General features: G+C 47.6%; 1 protein-coding gene across 4 annotated transcripts in view; it reads right to left on the bottom strand.

The window, feature by feature from the left end:
• Positions 1-222: 222 nt before the first annotated feature.
• The window catches only part of GMIP (GEM interacting protein), a 57017-nt gene continuing 32763 nt past the window's right edge, over positions 223-24476 (bottom strand). For 3 of the 4 annotated variants that reach the window (XM_024112044.3, XM_065575544.1, XM_005311381.5), the window contains 19 exons: positions 23199-23265; positions 19738-19801; positions 18050-18175; positions 17584-17648; positions 16699-16809; positions 14381-14461; positions 13539-13727; positions 12605-12742; positions 11722-11912; positions 10224-10348; positions 8978-9064; positions 8536-8634; positions 7828-7967; positions 7262-7450; positions 6668-6805; positions 5851-6047; positions 4653-4941; positions 1507-1627; positions 223-903 (listed from right to left, as the gene is read on the bottom strand). In XM_024112044.3, coding sequence (XP_023967812.2) covers positions 374-903; positions 1507-1627; positions 4653-4941; positions 5851-6047; positions 6668-6805; positions 7262-7450; positions 7828-7967; positions 8536-8634; positions 8978-9064; positions 10224-10348; positions 11722-11912; positions 12605-12742; positions 13539-13727; positions 14381-14461; positions 16699-16809; positions 17584-17648; positions 18050-18175; positions 19738-19801; positions 23199-23265 — 2947 coding nt within the window. In that variant the 3' untranslated portion in view covers positions 223-373. The remainder of the gene's footprint in view (positions 904-1506; positions 1628-4652; positions 4942-5850; positions 6048-6667; positions 6806-7261; positions 7451-7827; positions 7968-8535; positions 8635-8977; positions 9065-10223; positions 10349-11721; positions 11913-12604; positions 12743-13538; positions 13728-14380; positions 14462-16698; positions 16810-17583; positions 17649-18049; positions 18176-19737; positions 19802-23198; positions 23266-24476) is intronic. The other variant, XM_065575545.1, reaches the window with a different exon arrangement.

Genomic DNA, 24476 nt, shown 5'->3' with positions numbered 1-24476 from the left:
TTTGCTTTCCATGACCAGAGCTTCGGACTTATTTCTGAATGCTCTCTTGGAGTTTGCTAAACAGTAAAAAAAGCAAATTCTGGGCTGACCCACAGCCTCCTGATAATTCATAGCAGAGGTCTTTCCTGCAAGCTCCATCCCTAACAGAGATGCTGGGATTGGGTCCTCATCTCATCCCCTTCTCTGTCCCTGCTAGGGTGACCAAAAAGCAAGTGTGAAAAATCAGGACAGGGGGTGGGGTGGGGGGTAATAGGAGCCTATATAAGAAAAAGACCCAAAAATCAGGACTGTCCCTATGAAATCGGGACATCTGGTCACCCTAGTCCCCACCATTCAGCAGGCAGGCCTATCTCACTTTCCAGCAGTGCACTCCTCATTGTTCACAAAGGTTTTCCTGGGATGGTGTCCCCAGGTCAGGGTTTGGTTCGGGTTCAGTGCAGTCTGTGCTTGTCCTTTCCAGAGAAACTTGAGGGGACCCTGTGGAAGTGTTGTTGGTTTGAAACTTGGAGACGATCCTGGCAGTTTCCTGGGTAATCTCAAAATGTCTGAGTTGCTGTTTTCCTCCAGAACGTCGCTGCAGTGTGCTGGACTCTGGTGAGCTACTCCTGCTGCTGCCTTTCTTCTCCTGGACTTCCTTCGTCAAAGGGCTGCAGTCTGCAGGATTGCCTTCTGCATCAGCCTCCATCAGAGGGCTTGACAGAGCAGCAGCCATCAAGGACAAGCTGGAAGGTTTGTGAATGATTGGCCTCATTTTGGCCTGTGCCGGTCGAGGATACTTCACAGGCTGCCGGCTGAAGTACCCCCTGGGTTGCGTCCCTAGAACTGAATCAGAATCTGGATCTGGCTTTTCGTGCACTGATTCCTCAGGGTCGTCCAGCTCAGAGCCATCATTTCTATTCAAATCTGAACAAAACATTAGAGAGTTATTTTAAAAGGCGGTTCCCCCTCAGCCGCAGGTTGCCCACCACTGGCCTGGAGCGTGCGGCCTAGCTAATGTGACAGATTGGACAAGTACAAATCCCTGTACAAACACACAAGTGGAGGCCAGTCCCCTGTTCAGTGCTGGGGACTGAGCCGCCTCTCTTAATGCTGGTGTAAATGGTGACAAGTGAGGAGAGACATGGTGTGAAACGGGCACAAGTGAGGGGAGATCAGGCGCTCTGTTTTCAAGCCTGTGAATCCTGCCTACAAAACCTTAGAGAATCGACTCTGGTGGGTAAGTGTAGGCCTCCCGACCTCTAGCAGCAGGGCTTGTGAGGAGTGAAGGAAAACCCCTTCCTGAGAAGGGCTCATCATACACTGAAACCTAATGGCATGCTAGCCCGGTGGCTGTGATGGAGTGGGCTGCCTAGATGGAGGAAAGGGGCAGGGTGATGCCATGCCTTACCCCATACACAGGGACACATGCAGAGACAGGCAGACACAGAAGCTGTGAAAGTTCAGTAAACACAGATCAAGCCAACCCAAAACCTGCTCCATGACCATGTGCCCCTGCTTGACATTTACCTAGGGGATCTGTGCTCAGGGGACTGTGGGCTCCCTCCATTGTCAGCTCATTGATGGCTTCACTGGAAGATGACTTATCAGACACGTAGACCTCACTTGAATCATGCTTGAAGGAGAAACTCTGTAGGAAAAAGCCAGGACTGTGAACCTGTTTCGACAGGGCTCTCCTTTCAGATTAATTACGATATGCAGTTCCCTGAGTGCTGCAGTAGCCAAGGGAACAAAGATAATCGGCTAATGGTGAAAATATATTGATCTCCATTTCAGCTTGCCCAGTGCAAAACCACAGTGCTAAAACTGGCAGGCTCAGCAAGAGAGGGAGAGGCCTCTTAGAGCTGGGGCTAGGACCCCGTTTTACTGGGTGCTACACAGACACAGAGTGCGGGACAGTCCTGCCCTGAAGAATGTAACTAGAGAAAGGCTGTGAGGTGAAACAGTGGGGGGAGGTGATTTGCCCAAGGTCACACAACTGGTCAGAGCCGACAACAGAACCCAGGTGTGCCAATTCAGCGCTCCGCCCATTGAATCATGCTGCCTGCCACAAAAGGCACCTCAGGAGCAGGGGTTGCTTTCTGGCAGGATAAATGAGACCTGTGCTAAGGTTTACATCCATGTATCCTATACACTATTAAAACAGACCCTTTTAGAATGAAGGGGCAGTAATTCTGCCTTGGAGTTGTGGGGAGATCAGGTTCATTCTCTGGGTTTATGGCACCTTCAGAAAACCCTGCATGGAAGCACAGCCCCATTATTTAGAGCCACCTGTTCCTTATGCTCGATATAAATCAGGAATGAGCCAATTAAAAGCTTGGTGAAGAACTGATTATGAAAATGGCACTAAATTCCTGTCACCTCCCTGGTTCCCTCTGCAGGTCATGATGCACAGCATTAAGGGGCAGCAGCCAAATTATCTGTCATGCTGTAGCCTCGCTCAGTGATTCCTTTGCCGGTCCTTGTGCAGACGGACAAAGTGGGGGGAAGCAACAGAAACATAACCATTAATTACAGCAAAGTAATTACTATTAGATTGAGCCTGAGATGGCTGCTACAGTGGGGCCTGAACATCATTGCTCTTATGAGCCCAATTCCCCATGGAAGTCAGTGGGAATTTGTTCAGGGATTTATCAAAATCTTCACAATTTGGCTTTATTATTATATTGAGAACTCCTATAGAACTTAATTCCCCCCCGCCCAAATAATTTTTGACCTTTCCTGTAGAATTTAGTAACCATCCCTGCTGTAGAATTATATAGGATGGTGTGACAGGGCATCTGCCCCGCACTGGCCATGATAGGGTTAAAACCCAGCCTGAAGGGCTACAAGGAAACAGCCAATTTGGGCGGTGGCTGCATGGCTGGACCAGCCAATCAGGGCCTAGCCAGCCCATATAAAAGGAAGCTGTAGGCCAGAGCAAGAGAGTCTGCTGCAGGAAGCCCAAGGGAGGGGATTGGCTTCCTAGAGGGCTGGAGAAACTAGTACCGTGAACAGGGCTGCTAGGACTTGCAGGCCCAAGGCCCTGGGAAGAGGGTGAAGGAGCCAGAGGCAGGAGCCGAAGGTGCTGGGGCTGTGGGGAAGTGGCCCAGGGACTTGAGACAGACTGGTGGAGAAAGAAAGGAGGGGCAGCGGGAAGCTGTTATTTACAGGGTCCCTGGGCTGGGACCCAGAATAGTGGGTGGGCCTGGGTCCCTCCCTTCCTCCCCGCCACTCACTGCTGAAGAAGCGGCCAGGCTACGGACTGCCAAGCCACTGCGAGGAGCGGCTAGACTGTTGCAGAAGGAGTCCCCTGGAAGGGGGAACCCGGATTATGACACAGCCGGAGGGCTGTGCCACAAAGCAGAGGTGGAGAGATTGGAACTGTAGTGGGTCTGCAGGCGGAGACAAGGACAGGAGAGCCACCACCACCAGAGGTCACACCCACTGACCAGAGCTAATTCCCAAAATGGCCAGCAGGAGGCACCAGTGTGGTGAGTGACCCTGTGACAGATGGTTTAACACCCCCCCCCCCCCCAAACTATGGAAAGGGGATCATGGCCTATTATATTCAGTAGGTTTTTATAAAGCCCTATTAGCTTCATCCCTATTAAATTATATTGGACTTTTCCATATGGGGAATGGAAGTCAGGTGCACTGTCAGATTAATATCTGCTTTCAGCTGGGATCACAGTCCCTATAATTCCCTTAGGCCTCAGTGACTGGGAACCATGGGGAGAGCAGTACCACTGCCCAGCAGACATGAACGTGACTATTAAGAAAACAAAGCCACACGCACACACTCTCTCTCTCTCTTCTCCCCCCGCCCCTTCCTTCTTGGTGGCCTGTACACAGGACGGGGAGACAGATACTGATCATTCACGCTTCGACTCCCCCTGTGACCTTGGGAAAGTCACTTTCCCTGTCTCTGCCTCAGGTAATTCAGCTATAAAATGTGGGTAACACCCCTGACATAGCTCCCAGGAGGTATTGCCAATTACCTCAAGTTTTAAAGTGGTTTGAAGAGGAAGGGTGCTAGGCATTATTGTGAGAGAAGTGTCTGGCAGATGGGGAGGGCTGGAGAGGTGTTAGCACTCAGCAGCACAGAAACACAGCCTATCTAGCAAAAACAACAAGGAGTCCGGTGGCACCTTAAAGACTAACAGATTTATAGGTGCCACCGGACTCCTTGTTGTTTTTGTAGATACAGACTAACACGGCTACCCCCGATACTTGGTAGCCTATCTAGCCACTGCTGAACTACGCCTCAGAGAGAGGCAAGCCCAGCAGGTCTGGGCTGGGGATCCTGCTGTGTCCTTCTCTATTTATACCATCATCTATTCCATGAGCCGTAAAACTTTCTACTGAGAGACACAGCAACGTCCTGAGTAACGCAGTCTGGAGAAACCCACGTCTTTTCTGTAGGAATCGGACTCTTTAAAATGTGCAGCAAAACATCCTTCAGAGCTGTCTGGGGAGCTGCTGAGGGATCTGTAGCTTGGAATTTCTTCCAGTTCTCCCATTCCACAGGAGTTGCCCATCTGCTCTTTGCTCTCTGAATAACCCACGGATGCCAAGTGGCTTCACTTTGTGTAAGATCCTGTTTTCCTCGCTAATCCAACTCCCTGTGACTATAACAGGGTCACAGGGCCCAGCTCAGTGTCTCCGAGCTGTACCTCTGTGGTCACACCCTGGGCTTTCTCAGTGCTCTGCTTCTCCTCTTTGTCCTTCTCTGCCAAGGCTTCTTGCGAAGTGTTTTCATACAAAGACGGAGGCAAGTCATCCATCCCAAAGACCTTCTCGTAGCTCAGAATGAGAAACTCCACAATCTGGGCCTGGTACCCAGAGTCTACAAGGCATGACATGGAGACATCGCACCCTGAGCCGGGCCGGATCAGCGTTGGCCCAAAGATTATCCCCAGGTTGTTGGGAGACATCTTGTTCTCTTCGTATCTCTGAGCCACCCTGGGAAAGGAAAACATCATGGTTAGGGGCCTCTCAGCCCCATTGCAGCGAGTGGGAGGGATGGAATGGGCGGTTAGTGGGGGAGCTGATGGCACCATTTCCTGGTACAGATATACATCCTGACCCTGGCAGGAACTGGATGTGAGAGAGAGGTGGACAAGGTTCTGGTTTCCAATGCTCAGATTCCACTGAGACCCAGGAAACTGCTCTGAGCTGGGTGAAAAGTCCAGCTCTAAGGGAAGATGCTTCGTCAGCGCTGGATGAAAGGAGCTTGGGGCCACAGGCCCATGTCTCCCATTGCCCTAATGGGGATTCTGGCTCTGCACCTGGTTTAACTGTGAAGCGCCATCAGTTAAGGAGCGACCAGACAGCTTATCTGGGACCAGGGCTTTTTCCTTCTCCCTTGTTGGGAGCTGCGAGAGTCTCACCTTTCTTCTGAATGGGCTTTTCCCTCCTCATGGCTGTCCCTTTTGCTAGCGAAGGAGGCTACAGACATGTCTGCACTTCGAGCTGAGGGTGTAATTCCCAACTCTCGAGTCAGTGTGCTAAACACAGAATGTGGGGCTGTGGCAGTGTGAGCAGTAGTGCAAATGGCAGGAGAGGCTAGCTGTCCTGAGCCAGCAATGCCACACGCATCCTTGGGGCAGCTGGCCCCTCCCGCCACTTGCGCTGCTGTGGCTACATGCTATTTTTAGCATGCTACCTCAAGGACCGCTAGCTCGCGTATGTTTTCTCAAGCTGGAAATTATACCAACTCCAAGTGTAGATGTGTTCTAAGAGCTTCTTCTGGTACTGACCTGCCACTGTGCCAGATGCTCCTCTGGGGAGCGAGATCTCTGCAGCAATCTAATAGACCCCCTCCCCATCCAGGTGACACTAATCAGCAAGCCAGCCACTTGTCCCCGTCACCTGTACAGATGTGCAATGAGGTGTCGCAGGGTGTTGTAGTTAGTCCCAGGCAGTTTGCTCAGCAAGTCCTTCATGCTTTGAATGGGATCTGCTGAGAACCCTGAGCTGTCTCTCTTCCCTTCCCCAGGTCTCTGCAGGTCCTTGGCAAGCGCGATTAATTCATCGTAGAGCTCATACAGGAGCACTGGCCCTGACAGCTGTGGTGAGATGAGGGAGATTGTGTTACTGCAGCCTGCCTATTTGATGCTGTGGGGAAGTCCCATGAAGGACTTTGCTGGTGTCAGTGGCCTCGCAGTCCTGGCCCCCTTCAGCCGCATGTTCCCAGACTCATACCAACTCTTATCCCCATCAGGTGCAGGCTAGTGATTGGCTCCCTGATTTCACATGAACTTCTAGGGCCTGCAGAGAAGCCCCAGGCCTCGCCAGAATTGCCGTTCACATGAAATTAATATTGGGAATCTCAGGAATAAACCAGGCCTGCTACTGCTCAGGGAAGCATTGGGTCTCATCTGCCCTTTATCACTGCAAGCTATGAGCCCTGGTGGGGTCAGGGGACTTCACAGTGACCATCTTCCCAGTCACTCCCATGGCACCAGAGAAGGTGGAAGTTAGGAGATCAGTGCCTGGAATTAATCCCTAATTCTACAGTAAACAAACAGACATCAACACATCCCAGTGCCTCAAAAACCCAGCTAAGAGCAAGCCAGGAATAGGGGTTGCCATCCTCCCAGAGATGCACCAGAAACTGAAGCCAGGAGACTGCAAGTAGCCAGGACCAGAGACTGATCCTGGTTCCTCCTGGGGATTTGCTACCCACCTCCTTCAGGAAATGCTTCAGGACGCCAGTGATGTCATGAGGAGAATGTTCTGAGAGCTCCACCAGCTCCCTCCCGTTTTCAAATGCCTGGCAGAGCTTCTCCACCCGGGCCTTGGCTCCACTTATCCGATAGATCCCCTGTATTGTTGAAATGGGGAAAGGTCAAGGGATCCTGGTTAGAGAATCTGAGAAGAGTGGTGTGGGGGCCAGGAACTAACAGGACAGCTTAATTTCTGCAGCTAAGGCCAAGAAGGAATGTGACATTGTGCCTTTCCCTCTGTGGACAGGAAACAAAGGGTGATGTGCAGAGACTCATACCCAGCTACCCCCATGATGGGATATTAAAAATACCAGAGCTAGAGGAAACTAGAGAGAATTTTAATTAGTCTGTCTTGATGCCAGGTGACCTGTGTCAGCTGCCCTGGCCACCGTCAATGGTTCACTGGGGAAACCCCCTTTGTGAAGTGCCTTGAGACAAAAGTTACCAAGTAAGGGCCTAATGTGGTTCCTGTCAAAGTCCAAGGGAGTGTAATCCTGGTCCCCAGCAGGAGCAGGACCAGGCCCTGTGCTGGACTCTACCCCAGGGCTGCTCACCTGCACTCCGAGGGCACGTGCCTCGATTTCTGAGGTGCATTTCACAACTATGAACGGAACCTCTTCCGGGAAATCCCGAGGGACCTGTGTGAAGTCGATGCCAAAGAGGGGCACTCGGCTGGGGAGCTTCTTGTGGCCGCAGGTGATCAGGAGGTTCTCCAGGCACTTCCTGTGGCAGGTCAGGTAGCACTGCAATGGTAGGACGATATTGCAGTTAGGCATGAATTACAGTTCAGCAAGGACAACTCCAGAAGCCAGGGAAAGTGTCTCCCCCTGGGGCACATCATAGGCTCTCCCTTCTCCTGTTCCCTCCATTCACTGTTCCATATCTCTCGGCAGAAGCGCCTCAGTGGGAGATACGTTCCCCTTTGCCTCCCTTTCCTCAGCTGTTCTGGCAGAGCAGCCTGGGTGAGGGACAGGGAGATGGTCATGCACTGAATTATTGGCCTCACAAAGAGGGGCCCATTCACATAGTTTTGCAGGGGGGACATGCCTGCAGTGAAATACCTTACACAGGGGCCAGGGGGAGCTGGTTATCTACAGTCCAGGGTGTTCTGAGCTCTCACCTCTTCACACTCGGTGCCACTGACCATAAAGGTTTCACACTCCCTGCACTTGGACGGACCCCGCAATTTCCGCAGCCGGTGGGTCTGTGCTGCACTCGACAGAGAGATGTTCTTAAACTGACACTGGGATGATCCATTTTCTGGTGCAGCAACCATATAAATAACAAGGAGACATTACTAAAAGTCACTCATGCCATCTAGAAATGCAAAAGAATTAGCAGCCCATTTCTCTAGACAGCTGGGCAGATCTCTTGTAGCGCTATCTATTTGAGATGATAAGAGGTTCTCAACATAATGACTGGTGGTTATTGGCTGAACTGGAGGGGCCTGAATTAGAATTTGGGACATTGCTGCCAGTCATAACTGAGCAGCAGTAGCACTAGTATACTGAGGTTCAGGGCTGGAATACCATTGGGGGTTGTGGATTGGGAGGGACGTTGCTGGGGGGAGCCCAGGTTTGGAATAGCAGGGGCCTGTGATTTGGGATTGAGGAGCATCAGCAAAGCTGTGTATGTTGGGTGGGGAACCCAAAGACGGAATAGCAATGGGGGGGCTGCAGGTCCAAATTGAGGGGCATCAGCAGAGCTGTATGGGGGGTGTATGGAAAGCTCCCTTTCATAAGCATAACAGAATGGGGGAGCACAAGAGACACAGGATGCTCTCCTACTGTTTCTTTTTATCAGTCACGCAGATTTCTTTATTGCTCACCATTTTCATATATTTGACATGAATCTCTCTCTTCAAAATCATCCGAGGAGGACATGGTGCCTGTGGATGAAGCTTTTAGCAACTTCCTACTTTGGTGCCCTGGAGACAAGGAGGAAGGTTTTACATTATACAAAATACAAGATGTACTTTATTTATGTATTGCACATTATAGAAAAAATTAAAAAAGCTCCAAATCCATGTTTAATTTCTATTGAATTTTTTTGTTAGTATGAACATTAGGCAGAAAGTGCCATTCTTTGAAACACTGGAATGCGTTACCTAGGGAGGTGGTGGAGTCTCCTTCCTTGGAGGTTTTTAAGGCCCGGCTTGACAAAGCCCTGGCTGGGATGATTTAGCTGGGAATTGGTCCTGCTTTGAGCAGGGGGTTGGACTAGATGACCTCTTGAGGTCCCTTCCAACTCTGATATTCTATGATTCTCACCTGGGCTAGAGGTGGGAGAGTCCAGGGACCGGGATTCGCAGCTCCCACCCAGGCTTTCTGTGTCACTGTAGAAGGATTTGTTTGCACCTGTAAAAGGCGAAATAAATGAGACGGATCATCCCAACACACTGACTAATGTCTCAGCAGCAGTTGCTAAATGAACCCATGCTCATCTGCTGGGTTCTTTACTCTTACTGACAATGCCTCAAAACAACTGACCTTTCTGCTAATATCTTTTAAAACAGAAACACACAAGCACGATGAGAGCCTGATAATCCAAAAAGCAATCTGGAGGCATTTTTGCTGAATCATGCCATGCTTTTTAAAGACCTTTAGGAAATGTCCTTTTGTACCAGAAAAGTTTAATGACAATTATTTTCTACTGTAGTGAGATGATTTCCAAAATGTCTTTGAGAGAAATTGTAAGATGGTGAAAGGGGTGTTAAACCTGCAATGACATGCGATGCTCTGTGGAAAAAGGATGTAAAACTTGAGAATACACTATACCATTCAAGGGACTGAGCTGTAGGAATAACAAGAAAGTGCTTACAGGCTGCACTCCCCGTCACAGCCCACTCTAAGGTGGTTTTCATATAGAGGATAGTCAAGCATGGGGTTAAATCAAAACATGGGGTTATAAAAGTGATGCTGCAAGTAAAGGGTTTGAGGGTACACAGGATGTCCCCAGACTGCCAGAAAATTTGTAAATATTTTCACAGGACAGAGAAACAACAAAGTTTTAGAAAAAAATCTCCATTTCAGGTCACACAGCAGGAGATGAACAAGAGCTTCCAGCGCATTAGGGCACGAACCAGCTTATTTGTACCTTTATTAAAATGCTGTAAGGCTTATGTACCATGCAAATAGACTACACCTGCTTTATCCATGACAGCATCTCCTGGTTAAAGCTCAGAATGACTTTCACAGCTGACTTTTTTCCTTTTGGAACACACCTCTTGTCTAAGATGCATGTGGATGGGGAGTGAATAAAACCTGACACTTTGTGAGATAAAAGTAAATTTTTCTGATTCAATCAGGGAACAAATTTTCATGAACCTGAATCCCTTTCCATAAAATTGCAGCAGCCAAACCACACACAGTCCCAGTCTGGAGAAAGTCCTGGGCTCTGACTCCAGAGGTTATTAATAACCTAACCTCTCCTTGCTACTCTTGGCTACATACATATATGAATCAAGCAGCAGTGACATACCAGAGAGTTAACTCTTCCTTGTTAAATTAAACCTACTTTGTTCACTGTTTGTGGAAAACTGCTTTCCTGATGCATCTTCTGCGTAGGTGCTCAGATCAGCTGCAGAGGATGAGATGCAGGAGTATTGCACTGCATTCCTTTTTCTGCCACTAGGAGGAGACCTGAGAGTGAAATACACAGAGAAACAAGAAGAACAGGAGGACTTGTGGCACCTTAGAGACTAACAAATTTATTAGAGCATAAGCTTTCGTGGACTACAGCCCACTTCTTCGGATACAGGATACAGACTTTTTGCGGATACAGACTAACACGGCTGCTACTCTGAAACCTGTCATTATGCAAGGCACAGAGAAACAAGGTAGATGAGGAAATATTTTTTATTCAACCAACTTCGTTTTGTGAAAGAGACAAGCTTTTGAGCAACACAGACTTATTCAGGTCTGGGACCACCATGACTACAACAATGCTTCAAATGAAATACACAAGAAGGGGGCATTTTTGTTTTGTTTTTAAAATTGTCTTTCATTAGTTCAAATATTATTGCCCCATTGATGTACATGGTGCTTTAGAGACATATAAGATGACCAGGTCCTCGCCTCAGGGAGTTTACAGTTAGTTGTAGGCTGGACTTTTCAAAGAAGCCTAGGGCAAGTGCACACCAGATTGACAGTCAATACTAAGAACATAAGAATGGCCACACTGGGTCAGAGCAATGGTCCATCTAGCCCAGTATCCTATCTTCTGATAGTGGCCGGTGGCAGATGCTTGTGAGGGAACGAAGAGAACAAGGCAATTACTGAGTGATCTGTCCCCTGTCGTCCAGTCCCAGCTTCTGGCAGTCAGAGATTTAGGGACACCAGAGCATGGGGTTGCATCCCTGACAATCTTGGCTAATAGCCATAGATGGACCTGTCCTCCCTGAACTTATCTAATTCTGTTTTGAACATAGTTATATTTTTGGCTTCCACACTATCCCCAGCAATGAGTTCTGCAGGTTGATTGTGCATTGTGTGAAGTACTTCCTTAGGTTTGTTATAAACCTGCTGACCATTAATTTCAATATAACTAAGTTTAATATAATTTCCCTCATATTTTCGGTCTACAGGAAATATATAAATACGGGTAGTTTGGAAATCAAACATCATACATATGAGATAATGAAGATCAATACATTAAACAAGTGGGAGAAACAACTCCTGACTTGGGGCAGACAGCTGGACCAAGTTATCCTTGGTCAGGCCCTAACACTTACTGATCATCACAAGGAAACCAAATGATCTTTGGGAGTCTGTTCTCTGCTAATATTAATGGAAGCTATGCAGAGTCCTCAAGGAGAGAACAGACCCTTTTGGACTTTGGCTTGTGGTACTTCTCAAAGTTATCAACTAGCCCATTCCATGTCTTCTCAGCATTAATAACCCTGCTGCATCACAAGTGATTTTATAGCGTAAAATGTTTTAAATGAGTCTTTTTATTCAGCTTATTATACATTTCAAGCCCTAGAGCCACCAGCTCTGGTTCTACATTTCTTTACCTCTGCCCTGCAGGAACAAATGCTTCAAATTCAAACACCTCCATGGGGATCTCTTTCTTCTGCAGCTTCTGAATGAATTCCAGATATTTCTCACCCATTCTGTAGGGCTTGCAGTACTCAGTCATGTTCTCGTACCCCACTGGAATCTTCTCTGCCTGAGTCTGCTGCAACTTGAACATCCTCAAGGTGACCTTATGGAAATCCCAAAAAGCATGAAACACCCCTAGGCCTAGATGACCCTCTCTCTCCCTTGAATCTCAGGTGTGTCCTCCAGGCTCCCAGGTCAGTTTGTAAACAAGGCTCTTGCCCAGGCGCCACACTTTCCTGCTTATTGATATAGCTGCCTAGCATTTTAGTTTCACCTTATTAATGAAATTACTCAAAGAATTGCACTTAATTTAAATAAATCTGCATATAAGCCCATTAGCCAGTGAAAACACAGACCCCTACCCCATATCCAGCTGCTATAGGAACTGTACTTCAGTCACGGTCATTGGTAAAGCTCGTGTTGGCTCCTCTGGGCAAGCCAAGAGAGGACTTCACCTCCTCTATGCTGAATCATATACAGGATGAGCTTTGCTCACTGGCTCTGAGCCTGCTCTCTAGCCTCTGTTTTTGTCTCCATATCATCTATCACCAGATTCAGCCTTGTCCCACAGACTCCCCTGATACAGTAGGAGGTTTGTGGTCACCATAGCTATGTATGGGACCACTGATCCTTGCAAAGTCAGCACTAAAGCGATGCTCAGGGTGTGATCTGGGTTCTAATTGCTTGAGAACCATCACATTAATTATCTGTATAGTAGAGAAAGATCAGGTGGCTCTATCCTGAATGATAACGTCCCTGAGACTGGAGCAAGTGGCACAGCAGTGTCATACTCACCCGTGTCAGCACCTCATCTCCTTGGTAAATGAGTTTCCGGATATGGGAGACAATTCTCTCCCGCACCTTTTCCAGCTCCTGCCGACGAGAGTTGGCATCACTGATGCACATCTTGTAAGAAGCTTCTGTTTCCTGAACCTGGGTGCAGCAAAATAAAGAATGAAGAAGCAGCAATGCCAGGCGGAGAACCTTGGAAATTGCGGGCAGGTGATCACAGTGCAGCCATGAGTGGGGTGACACGTGATAACACAGAACACAATGGGAGATGAGCTGAATGGGGCTATCGGCTTGTTTGTTAAGCATTTATATGAAGTCTTAGTGCTGATTTTCAATACTTTCGTCGATAATTTAAAAAAATCAAAGATGGGACAAATATTTTTGTGAAACATTAAAAATTTCAGTAATATCAACAATTTTTCATGAAAAAAATTGTTTTGGAAAAAAGGCCATTTTTAAACAAAACAAAACTTTGCATTCAAAAAATTTTGGTCATCTAACAGGCTGCAAACTCTCCATAAGGCTAGTGAATTCAAAACCCATCTGTGACACTGGGAGCATTCTGCGTTGCTCTGCAGCACATTCAGTTGTAATGCTAGGTGTTCAGCCTACAGGGGTATCTAGCTCAGCATGGCAAAGCCACTGAGCACTGAATATTCCTCTTTACATGAGGAACAAGCTACGTCAGGGTCCCAAACTCTTCTGGGCACAGGTGCCTTTGTGGGTGCCAAAAATGGGAAAGAGCAGAGGATATCCAAAATGATTAAAGCCTGAAAACTCAAGACCTAGCCCTGCTCAATCCCACATCCCAGCAGCAAAGGATAAACCTAGTAGCCTCATAATATTTTACTTAGTGTCCAATATTACAAGTGGCTTCTAGTTCATTGAGTCTGTTTTCAGTTATCTGTATAAGAGAGAAGTGATACATCTCCATCACCTTCACTTGTGCCTCCTCACGAGAGCGGCGCCGTTTCTCCAGCTGCTTGTTGGCGCTGCCAGGGTGGGTTGCTGCTATGCTCTGGTACTCATCTTCTGCCTTGGCACTCAGCAGCTTGGCTTTCTCCAACTCCTCGCAGCGCTGTATGTAGTGAAGGCGGGACTTGCGCAAGGATGACAGTGAATCATTCTGGAATCCAAGAAGGAGGGCATTTAGGGCACATCGTCAGACTGGAAGGAGACTGGGACCACAAGTCTGCTAGCCATAAAAGCATCTGTTTTGTGGGTGCCGAGTGTCACTTACTCTAAGGCCAGTGCTAGCCAGCGTCAGACTGTGGAGAGGACTCTATGCAAGCGTCACTTACAATACCAAGGAGTAGGACTAGAATTCAGCATCTCCTGGCTCCCACCGCTGTTCTCACTCCTCCTGACCACATTGCCCTGACTCATCACCATCCCCATTGCACACCTCCAACTAATTATTTACATATGAATGATGATTGTCATTAGGCTTTAGAGCATGTGCCCCATTGAGATGGATGGGTATCTCTCTACTGCAATGAGACACCCATGCTGGCCCATGCCAGCTGACTAAGGGTCATGGGGCTTAGCCTACGGGGATGTTGAATTGCAGTGTAGATGTGAGGGGTCAGGCTCCAGCCCAAGCTCTGGGACCCTCCCACCTCGCAAAGCAGTGTAGGCCAGGGTAAAGGGTTCCCAGTAAGGCTGCTGTTAGCACTTCTCTCTCCGTGTTCTGAGAGGCCCCATGTTCTCAGTGTTCTGGGCCTGTAGCTGTCAAGATGGCCTGGCTCTCTCACCATTTTCCATCTCTTGGTCTCTTACCATTCTTTTCTGTTCCTTTAGCCATTGATCTTTGAATTCTTTCCGCCACTTCTCAATTTCATTCCTCTTGGCTGTGAGAGGCTGCAAGGGAATAAAGGTGCAGGTGAAAACAGCTTAGCTATACTCTAGCTCAGCCAGAAGCTATTGGGCTTGATGCAGACACCACTGAGAGCCCTATGTTAGACAGGAAGTCACATGAAATGGTCACAACGGTCTCTTCTGGCATTAACATTTCTGAGCCCCAACTGTGATCCCTCACCTGGTCTTACAAAGGCTGGGGCTGGAGCTGTTTAAGGATCAGTGTCAGGATGCTAACCCTACCCCTCTACTCCTGCAGCCTCTTTTCATACCCACACCAGTAAAGAGTTACATTAAACCAAGTCACTTCATGTCATCAAGATTGCAAGAGGGGAAAGTCTGCAGCACCTGCCCTGCCTCGGCCTGAGTAACTGGGCAAACCAGCGGGGAGGCAGAAAAACTCCTTCCAAGTCACTCAGGGTATGTCTACACTGGAATTAGACACCCATGGCTGGCCCAGGCCACCTGACTTGAGCTTCAGGGGCTTGGGATATGAGGCTGTTTAATTGTGGTGTACGCGTTCCGGCTGGGGCTCCAGCCTGAGCCTGGACATCTACACCGCAACTAAACAGCCCCATAGCCCGAGTCAGTGGGCACAGGTCGGCTGTGGGTGTTTAACTGCAGCGCAGACATACCCTGAGCTGCAGCCTAAAGCTAGACTAGGTTCCAGACTGTGTGTGTCTCTCTCTCCCTCCCTCGCACACGCACACCATTGAGAGGAACGATGACGTAGGTACAGATGCTCCCAGCCCATTTAGCTCCCAGTGAGCTGTTACACACAGATATGCCAGGAACCCCTGCAGAGTGGAGCTCCATGCTATAGTATGTGATCCCCCTGCACAGGTCCTCCCAGTTCAGCAGAGCAGAAACACTCTTCACATGCATGGAAGAATGGGCAGGATGGATCGCGGTGAGGTTCTGCTCTGGAAAGGGACTGTGTAAAGGCCCTGTGTGTGTTGCCTCCCAGCAGCTCCAGATCACATGTGTGCAGTTCTCTAGCAAGAAGGGACAGCAGATTCCACCTGGCCCCTGAGAGGCAAGCTGAGGTCTTTCTGGCTCTCTCACCGTCACTGTTGACCCGAGACAGCTGAGGTACCATATGGATGCTGGTCATGGGAAGGTGGAGAGAGACATGGTTTGAGGACAGCACCAGCTCTGGCAGCTGAGGCTATGACATCAGAAACCAAAGCTCCCAGAATGCTGCTCTATTGGGAAGTAACTTCCTTTCCCCAGAAGTTGGGTGTGGACTTCCTTCCCTTTTCTCTCAGTCAAATCAGAGAGAGCATCTAGCTCTGTAGCAGGGTGGCCACCCGCTACTGCCAGGAAGGGCTTGAAATCAGCTCTGAGAGAGCAAAGCCTGCCCACTGCTAAAGGACCTCCCCCAGCCTAAGGGGGGATCCACAGGACCTGGAAACCAAATGATTCCGGGGGACAACTAATGAGATAACAGGGATGAGAGTGAGGTCAAAGGGTCAAACGAAGGGGACCTGACGGGGACACCGAGCAGAGAACCCCGGACAGTGCCCACTGCTCCTCGAACGAGAGGGCTGCTGCTAGGAAAAGCAGCAAGCCTCGGCTGATTGGGGAATCTGCCACAGATGTGGCCATGCCCCAATCAGAGCCCAGCTGGCCCTTATAAGAGGGCAGTGGGCCAGGAGCAAATGCTCTCTCTCTAGATGTGGAGAGGGATAGGCCTGGCTGCTAGGAGCTAAGCAGGGTACCAAGACTGGAGCAGGGCTGGGGGAAGGCTAGAGGAGCTGGGGAGCTCCGGCCTAGAAACCCCCCAGGCTGCAGGCCTTGTTAAAGGCCAAAGAAAGGTACTGGGGTTGCTGAGGGCAGCCCAAGGGTAGGCAGAGGCAGCAGGTCCAAACCCCCCTTGCCTATGATGAGTGGCATTTACACTGCAGTCTGCCCCAGTGAACGGGGGCTAGTTGATGACTGGCAGTGGCTGTAGACTGAGGCGAGGTGGGGATAGAGGGGGGGCAGGGGAGACCCAGATCTGTGAGGGTACTGCCAGGGGGCAGCACCCCGGCCTGAAAGGGGCACCGGGGTCCAGGAGGGACTCGGGCCAGTGGCAAGCGAGAGCTAATTCCCTGGACGACCAGCAGGAGGCGCTGCAGGGATGAGTCATGCCCTGTTACAAGCTCCCAAAAGATTAATGGGCCCTTGAGCTACCCTGGCTGCTGCCTTTGGCTAACCAGTGAGATTAAACTGTCTGACCTAAGCAGGAAATACAGTACCTGGCAGTATTCTCTCAACTGCAAAGCCCCTGCAGTCTCAATGGCTAAACTCCCAATCTTGATGTCATGTTCCAGGATTATGGCGTAAAGCTGGTGGAGTGGCATGTAGACCTGGAGAGGCAGAGAGTGTGCATCGGAAATACCACGTAGTCACAACAACTTCTCCAGGTTAAAAGAGCTTTTGCTTATTATGCAATGAAATGGTTGTCCATGTTGATTACAGCCATAACAAACACACACTGCACATCACAAAGCAGCATCAAAGGGAGTTTTTATTCTATGTTCCACTCCTTTGACATATTAAAAATGCATCCCTTTGTCTACTGCATAGAACAATCGTTGTTCCCTTTATAACCATATGGAAGAAAAAGGGAATTGTCCCAGCTCTGAGGGCTTTATTAACTATGACAGTTAATGCTAGATAGAGCTTTTGGAAGGAATATAAAACCTCCTGCTTCAGGATTTAAACCAATCTCTAACTATTAGGAGTTAGGATGAACTTTCATAGGAAGCAGATTACCCACAGCTGCCTACTGTGCAGTTTCTTGCACCTTCTCCTGAAGCTTCTGGTATTGGCCACTGGCAGAGACAGGATACTGGGCTAGATGGATAATGGGTCTGATCCAATCTGGGAATTCCCATGTTCTTATGTTATGTCGGCCTTTAGAAAAACCTTAATGCCCTTGCTTAGACTTGTACACAGCAAATTACTGAACTTATTTGCAGCATTGTGCTTTTAACAAATGGGAAATTGTGTCCTATAGGCCTCAGCATGATTCAAAACAGATCTGATTTGACTCCATGAGTGGTGTATACACAGTGGCACAACAAACCCTCTTGTATAGTGAAAGCAATCCAAGAAGGAAAATCCCCAAAAAATTATACCTGTTGTTTAATGGTATATCGGCCTGATTCGGCTATCTTCACAATGCTTTTGGCAAACTCCATTTCTGTGAAAGGGAAGAACAGGTTAGTCTCTAGATCTTCAGGGCAGAGGGATGTCTCCCAGGAACAGAGATATTGCTCAGCCAGTATGTGATTTGGCATCATCCTAGAGGAGGTTCTAGGACTAGAAGAACTTGTAGCCTGGCCTTTTCTGCTAAGAAATGATTCTGCATTTTAATATCTGGTTCAGACCCAAGTTAGAAGAGCAACCTTTCACCTGTTCCTTGTTAGCTTATTTGAATCCACCAGTGCCTGCAGTAACCCCCTCCCCCCCCCGCAGAGAAACACCAAGCTATGAGAGTACAAGGTCTTAAAGCTGGCCCTACTTCACCCTTATGCAATGAGATAATTTGGTATCATAAATGGAAGCAGAGGAGAGATTATGGTTTCCATTAACGGGACTCACCATAATTCAGACGTTTATCAATCCAGCTCAGCAGTTCTTTGACATATTTACACCACATTTTGGCATATTCAAGGGCTGCATCAACACCACCTTCGCATTTTATCAGCATCTCATCAGCCTCTTCAACTGCAAAAATAAATCCAGATTCAGAAGGGCTTCAGAGGACAGGAAGAGGCTCCCCCATGGTGAATCTCTCTGATATCTTGGCTTGTGCCATCTTCAGATAACAGCTCATAGAAGAGATCTTTCATGGAACAACAAGGCTATACTAGCCTATTTCACAGCAATCTCCAATCTCACACCAACTCCCCAGCACAGCCATATGAGTTTTAGGCAATTTAGATGCATTTGGTCCCCAATAAAATGTTTTATTAAGTTTATTTTTTGTAAATCAGAAGCCAGAGCCCATTGTGTGATGATGCTGGGAGTGGCGAACTGCAGTTATGCTCCTTGAGGATGCTGAGACAGACTCGCAGCACTGAAATCAGCAATTCTGAAAGAACTTCAAGCCAAAATTGTCGTCACACAGATTAGAAAATGGCTTCTCTTCAATGTAAGATTCTCATGAGGGGAGACATGGCTTTATATGGGACTTTATGATGCCAGTGATGAATACAGAACTGATGAGTCTATGAAAAGTGAGCAACAACAGCATTTCAAATACAGTAACTGATTTTAATTATTGGGCAAATATTTATTGTACTAAAAATTGACAGGCAGCTATAGTAATATAGTGAATTAATGTCTCAGTGCTCAAAAGTCAAAGTCAGTGTATGAAGGTAGGATGTTAGTGGGATAACAAGTGAAAACAGGTGTAAACAAGGGGCTCAGAGGAGGTATGAGGGTGTTCACCCCACACTTGCCTGGAAAGGGTTAATATAGATTGAGAATGAGGCTAATTAACCCAACAGGCCACAGCTGAGGGGAATCAGGTGGCTAAGTAATCCCCTGACTACATGAGGCAGCCCATGTGAGGAGGAAGGAGCAGGGTTGGGTCTATAAAGACAAGTAGCCCACAGTTATTCCCTGGGAGTAGGCAGTTGGGAGGCTGGCAAACTCAGAGAGAGGGAAGGTAGGAGACGGTTCAGGGAAAGGTGGCAGGGTCTATGAGGGAATAGACTTTAGCTGCTGATTAGAGGGTCCCTGAGCTAGAACTCAGAGAAGAGGATGGGCCTGGTTCCCTACCAGCCACTGAGGGAGTGGCACCAGGGGTGGTGAAAGGGAAGACTGCCTGAGACTGCTGGTGAGAAGGAACTTTGATACACAAGCCTGAAAGGGACTGGCTGGAGGGCTGAGTCATGAAGAGGCAACTCCTGGAGCAAGAGAGAGGCTGCAGACCAGACAGAGAGGATGGAGAGATGACGTGCAAGTGTAGAAAGGGGCGTTGACCTTGCAGAGCTAATCCCCAGAGTGGCCAAGAAGAGATGCCGTCCTGGTGGCGAGTAGAGCACCCCATCTCATGGGGTTATAGGGAGCAATGTGAATACTGAGCTTTAGAGCCCCAAATAGACATATGTGACTATACTCATCTCTGCTGGAATCTGCCATGACAATATAAGCTAATTGCAACCAGGGGACATCTGAATTGTACATTCTTTTTCATAGGTGGGGTACAAGAGCCAATGACAGAAAATAGATCAACTATTCTTGAGTCATCTATATATTTTACTTTGCTTCTCTTAAGTTACCTGTGATGTTTGTCTGCACCTGCCCCTCCAAATTGCTTTTGCTCTTGTAGAAACTTTCATCCACCTATGAAACAAAGAGGAAAAATATTATCCAGATGTTTAGAGGAATTTACCAAGAGCTGCTCTTAGAGTCTTCTTTCCTGGGAAGTTTTATGTAGTGAGGAAGGTGGCCAAAGAGTTGACAGAGGGCTAGTGGCATAATATAAAATTCCACAACTTACAGGAATGTGGGGGATTGTGACAGGGTGTGCATACCCCGCACTAGGACTGCAGGGGTTAATTCCTCTCTTTAGGCTGAGGAGGCCTCGCCCCTGCTGGGCATGCTCTGGTTGGAGGCTAGGTATAAAAGGGAGCAACCCAATTCATTTGGGGCTGACCGCTGGAGAGGAAGGAGGTGTGCTGCAGACTCCTGCTGAAGAACCGCTGATACTTCATGACACTGAGGCCAGCCAGATGGCAGTGACCCCCAGGTTCCAGATGCCACAGAGGGAGGAGAGACCGGGGGAACCCTGAGACCCCAAGCTGCAGAGAAGCAGGTAGGAAGTAACCCAGGGAGCCTTTGCAGGGAGGTGGTTGGAGACCCGGAGACTAGCTCAGCGTGTTTCTGCTGGATCCCCACTGAGCTGGTGGCAGGCAACCCTGCCACCGACAGGGCCCTGGGTTGGGACCAAGTGGAGAGGGAGGGGCCGGGTCCCCCTATCCTAGCCGCTGCCCACCCTGGAGTGGTGGACTGCCTCACCAGCCCTACTGATTGTGAGGGCTGCTCTACTGACTTGGGCTGCTAGGCTGCAAAGCCTTGATTGCGAGAGCAGGTAGAATCATAGAATCATAGATTATAGGACTGGAAGGGACCTCGAGAGGTCATCGAGTCCAGTCCCCTGCCCGCATGGCAGGACCAAATACTGTCTAGACCATCCCTGATAGACATTTATCTAACCTACTCTTAAATATCTCCAGAGACGGAGATTCCACAACCTCCCTAGGCAATTTATTCCAGTGTTTAACCACCCTGACGGTTAGGAACTTTTTCCTAATGTCCAACCTAGACCTCCCTTGCTGCAGTTTAAACCCATTGTTTCTGGTTCTATCCTTAGAGGCTAAGGTGAACAAGTTCTCTCCCTCCTCCTCATGACACCCTTTTAGATACCTGTAAACTGCTATCATGTCCCCTCTCAGTCTTCTCTTCTCCAAACTAAACAAACCCAGTTCTTTCAGCCTTCCTTCATAGGTCATGTTCTCAAGACCTTTAATCATTCTTGTTGCTCTTCTTTGGACCCTTTCCAATTTCTCCACATCTTTTTTAAAATGCTGCGCCCAGAACTGGACACAATACTCCAGCTGAGGCCTAACCAGAGCAGAGTAGAGCGGAAGAATGACTTCTCGTGTCTTGCTCACAACACACCTGTTAATGCATCCCAGAATCATGTTTGCTTTTTTTGCAACAGCATCACACTGTTGACTCATATTTAGCTTGTGGTCCACTATAACCCCTAGATCCCTTTCTGCCGTACTCCTTCCTAGACAGTCTTTTCCCATTCTGTATGTGTGAAATTGATTTTTCCTTCCTAAGTGGAGCACTTTGCATTTGTCTTTGTTAAACTTCATCCTGTTTAACTCAGACCATTTCTCCAATTTGTCCAGATCATTTTGAATTATGACCCTGTCCTCCAAAGTAGTTGCAATCCCTCCCAGTTTGGTATCATCCGCAAACTTAATAAGCATACTTTCTATGCCAATATCTAAGTCGTTGATGAAGATATTGAACAGAGCCGGTCCCAAAACAGACCCCTGCGGAACCCCACTCGTTACGCCTTTCCAGCAGGATTGGGAACCATTAATAACAACTCTCTGAGTACGGTTATCCAGCCAGTTATGCACCCACCTTATAGTAGCCCCATCTAATTTGTATTTGCCTAGTTTATCGATAAGAATATCATGCGAGACCGTATCAAATGCCTTACTAAAGTCTAGGTATACCACATCCACCGCTTCACCCTTATCCACAAGGCTCGTTATTCTATCAAAGAAAGCTATCAGATTGGTTTGACATGATTTGTTCTTCACAAATCCATGCTGGCTGTTCCCTATCACCTTACCACCTTCCAAGTGTTTGCAGATGATTTCCTTAATTACTTGCTCCATTATCTTCCCTGGCACAGAAGTTAAACTAACTGGTCTGTAGTTACCTGGGTTGTTTTTATTTCCCTTTTTATAGATGGGCACTATATTTGCCCTTTTCCAGTCTTCTGGAATCTCTCCCGTCTCCCATGACTTTCCAAAGATAATAGCTAGAGGCTCAGATACCTCCTCTATTAGCTCCTTGAGTATTCTAGGATGCATTTCATCAGGCCCGGGTGACTTGCAGGCATCTAACTTTTCTAAGTGATTTTTAACTTAGAAGTTAGACCTTTAACTTAGAGTGACCTTTGGTTGTTAGGCCACATTACTCCAAGACCCAGAGGGGTCAGGCAGACTTGACCATGGGCCTATAACAACCTGTGCCCCATCCCAAAAGGGGATGAGGTGTGCATGATCTATGACAGGGACAATTTCGCTTCTAACCCTGTTGGCTCTGGAGAAAAGCCTAAAAACATAACATGAGTACAGCCCAAAGGCTCAAAAACCTGAAGGCAAATAAAAAGAACCCCAAGTCTATTTTCAAAAATCTCATGGTTTTTCATAGATTTGTAGAAATTAAGGCTAGAAGGGAACATTAGATCATCTAGTCTGAGCTTCTATATGTCATTAAATGTCACTGAGACAATAATTTGCGTTGACTAAAGCAATTCTTTTGAGCTTTTAAGCAAATCTCATGATTTTTTGCTGCCTGGCTCATGATTTTTGAACGCTTTGGGTTGACAGCATTGCCAACTTGTCGGACCTTTTGTGTAGCACAGGTCCTAGAACTTTACTCAGTGATTCCTGGCAAGGAGGAAATTACTTTTCCTTAATCAGCAAGAGTGAATCCAAACTGCATGCATCTGAAAATTCCGTGAAGTATTATCTGTTCTTTAGTCCCCAAAATAAAATTAGCCACGCTTCTCATTTTTTATTATATACAGGTTCTTCTAACACAGAGCTGGGTAACCTGCAGCCCGTCAGGGTAATCTTCTGGTGGCCCGCGAGACAGTTTGTTTACATCGACCATCTGCAGGCATGGCCATCTGCAGCTCCCAGTGACTGCAGTTCGCTGTTCCCGGCCACTGGGAGCTGCGGGGGTCCGTGCCTGCAGACAGTCGATGTAAACAAACTATCTCGCGGCCTGCCAGCGGATTACTCTGATGGGCCGCAGGTTGCTCACCACTGTTCTAACACCATCATCAGTGTATCTGTGCACCTAGCATCTCTCTTTCTCGCCTTTGGTAAGAATCCTAACCAAAACAACTTCATTTCCCTTGCTAGAATAAATGTTACTTAATAATAAATATCTCTATTGAAAAGGGTTCTTTCTCTTCACTTACCGGGAGCATCTCGCTCTCTGGGGTCGGGTCTGTGCTGTCTGTGTCATCAATGAACATGTCAACTGTCCTGTAAAGTAAATAAACTGATTAAATAATAAAGACTTAAAGCTATCTTGGAAGCTGCAAAATGCAGGACTAGAACCATGGCACTTAATTTATTGCTGAGCCCATCTCTTCTGGGGTCTAAGATGCAGCATATGACTAGGAGAGAGGTCAATCTATAACCAGCTGGTTTTTGACCTGGCTTAGTCCAAATAATTTATATTATTTAAGAATCTAACCAGAAATTATAATTGTAGCTTTTAGCGGAGTTGGGGGATCCATGTCTCAGCCTAAGGTAGTCATTAGAAAGATAGATGCCCAAATTCTGCTCTGTTAAACCCATTTAACCTCCATTACTTCATTGGGTTTCATGGATGTAACTGAGACCAAGCTTATAGAGCATACATAAAGGAGGGTTTTTAGTGCAACTATAGCTATTGCACACCCAGCTGAAGCCATCAGTGGGTGTCTGTGCCTATCCCAGCGTTAACTAGAGCAACAGTACAAACATGCCCAGCAGAATGAGCTCTCCACCTTTTATCTGTTTGAATTTTAACTAAACTACTGTTGTTATAATTCCCGCCATTTAATATGCTACAAAGCAATAGAGATTCTCAATAAACCCTTCTCTGCCACCTTATCTGCTTTTGCAATGGGCCTCCCTTTATTTCATATGGATTTCTTTCTTTTACAAATTAAATAGTTTTATTTGAGATAGTACACTTTAGCGGGCAAACATAAAACACTTGAGAGAAGTCAGACATTTCCTTCAGTGTTTGATTATCTAATATAGGGCCAAGTGTAGAATTTACACTAGTGAGCACTGAGGCACGCAAGTAGCCCCATTCACTTCAAGTGGTCACCATCACAGGTGAGGATTCCACAATCAGGCTCAGAATGTGTGTTGATTAAGGCTGAAAGACAAGAGCTTCAGAGCAGAGACTGTCGTTAGCTCTGGACAGCACCTAGCACAATGGGACCCTGAATCAGGTTGGCCTCTAGGTGCTACTACGAGATACATATTAAATGACAATAACAACAATAGGCCAGAGTCTGCTCTTACTGGTGTAAATCCAGAGCTCCCTGAAAACATCCTCTAGTAAGACGCTGCAAAGTTCAGAAGAAAGGAAGGTGATTGATAGCCTAGGAAGCCTGGAAGATAGTAGTTAGTAAAGTAAATCCAAATTATAGGCAGAATCTCTAACCTAGAGAAAAAGAAGCAGGGAGGGGACTCTG

The sequence above is a fragment of the Chrysemys picta genome, chromosome 22 (assembly GCF_011386835.1).
Source record: "Chrysemys picta bellii isolate R12L10 chromosome 22, ASM1138683v2, whole genome shotgun sequence".
Taxonomy (NCBI): domain Eukaryota; kingdom Metazoa; phylum Chordata; order Testudines; family Emydidae; genus Chrysemys; species Chrysemys picta.
Note: the sequence above shows the minus strand (reverse complement) of the source record. Positions and strands in the feature narration are given on the sequence as shown.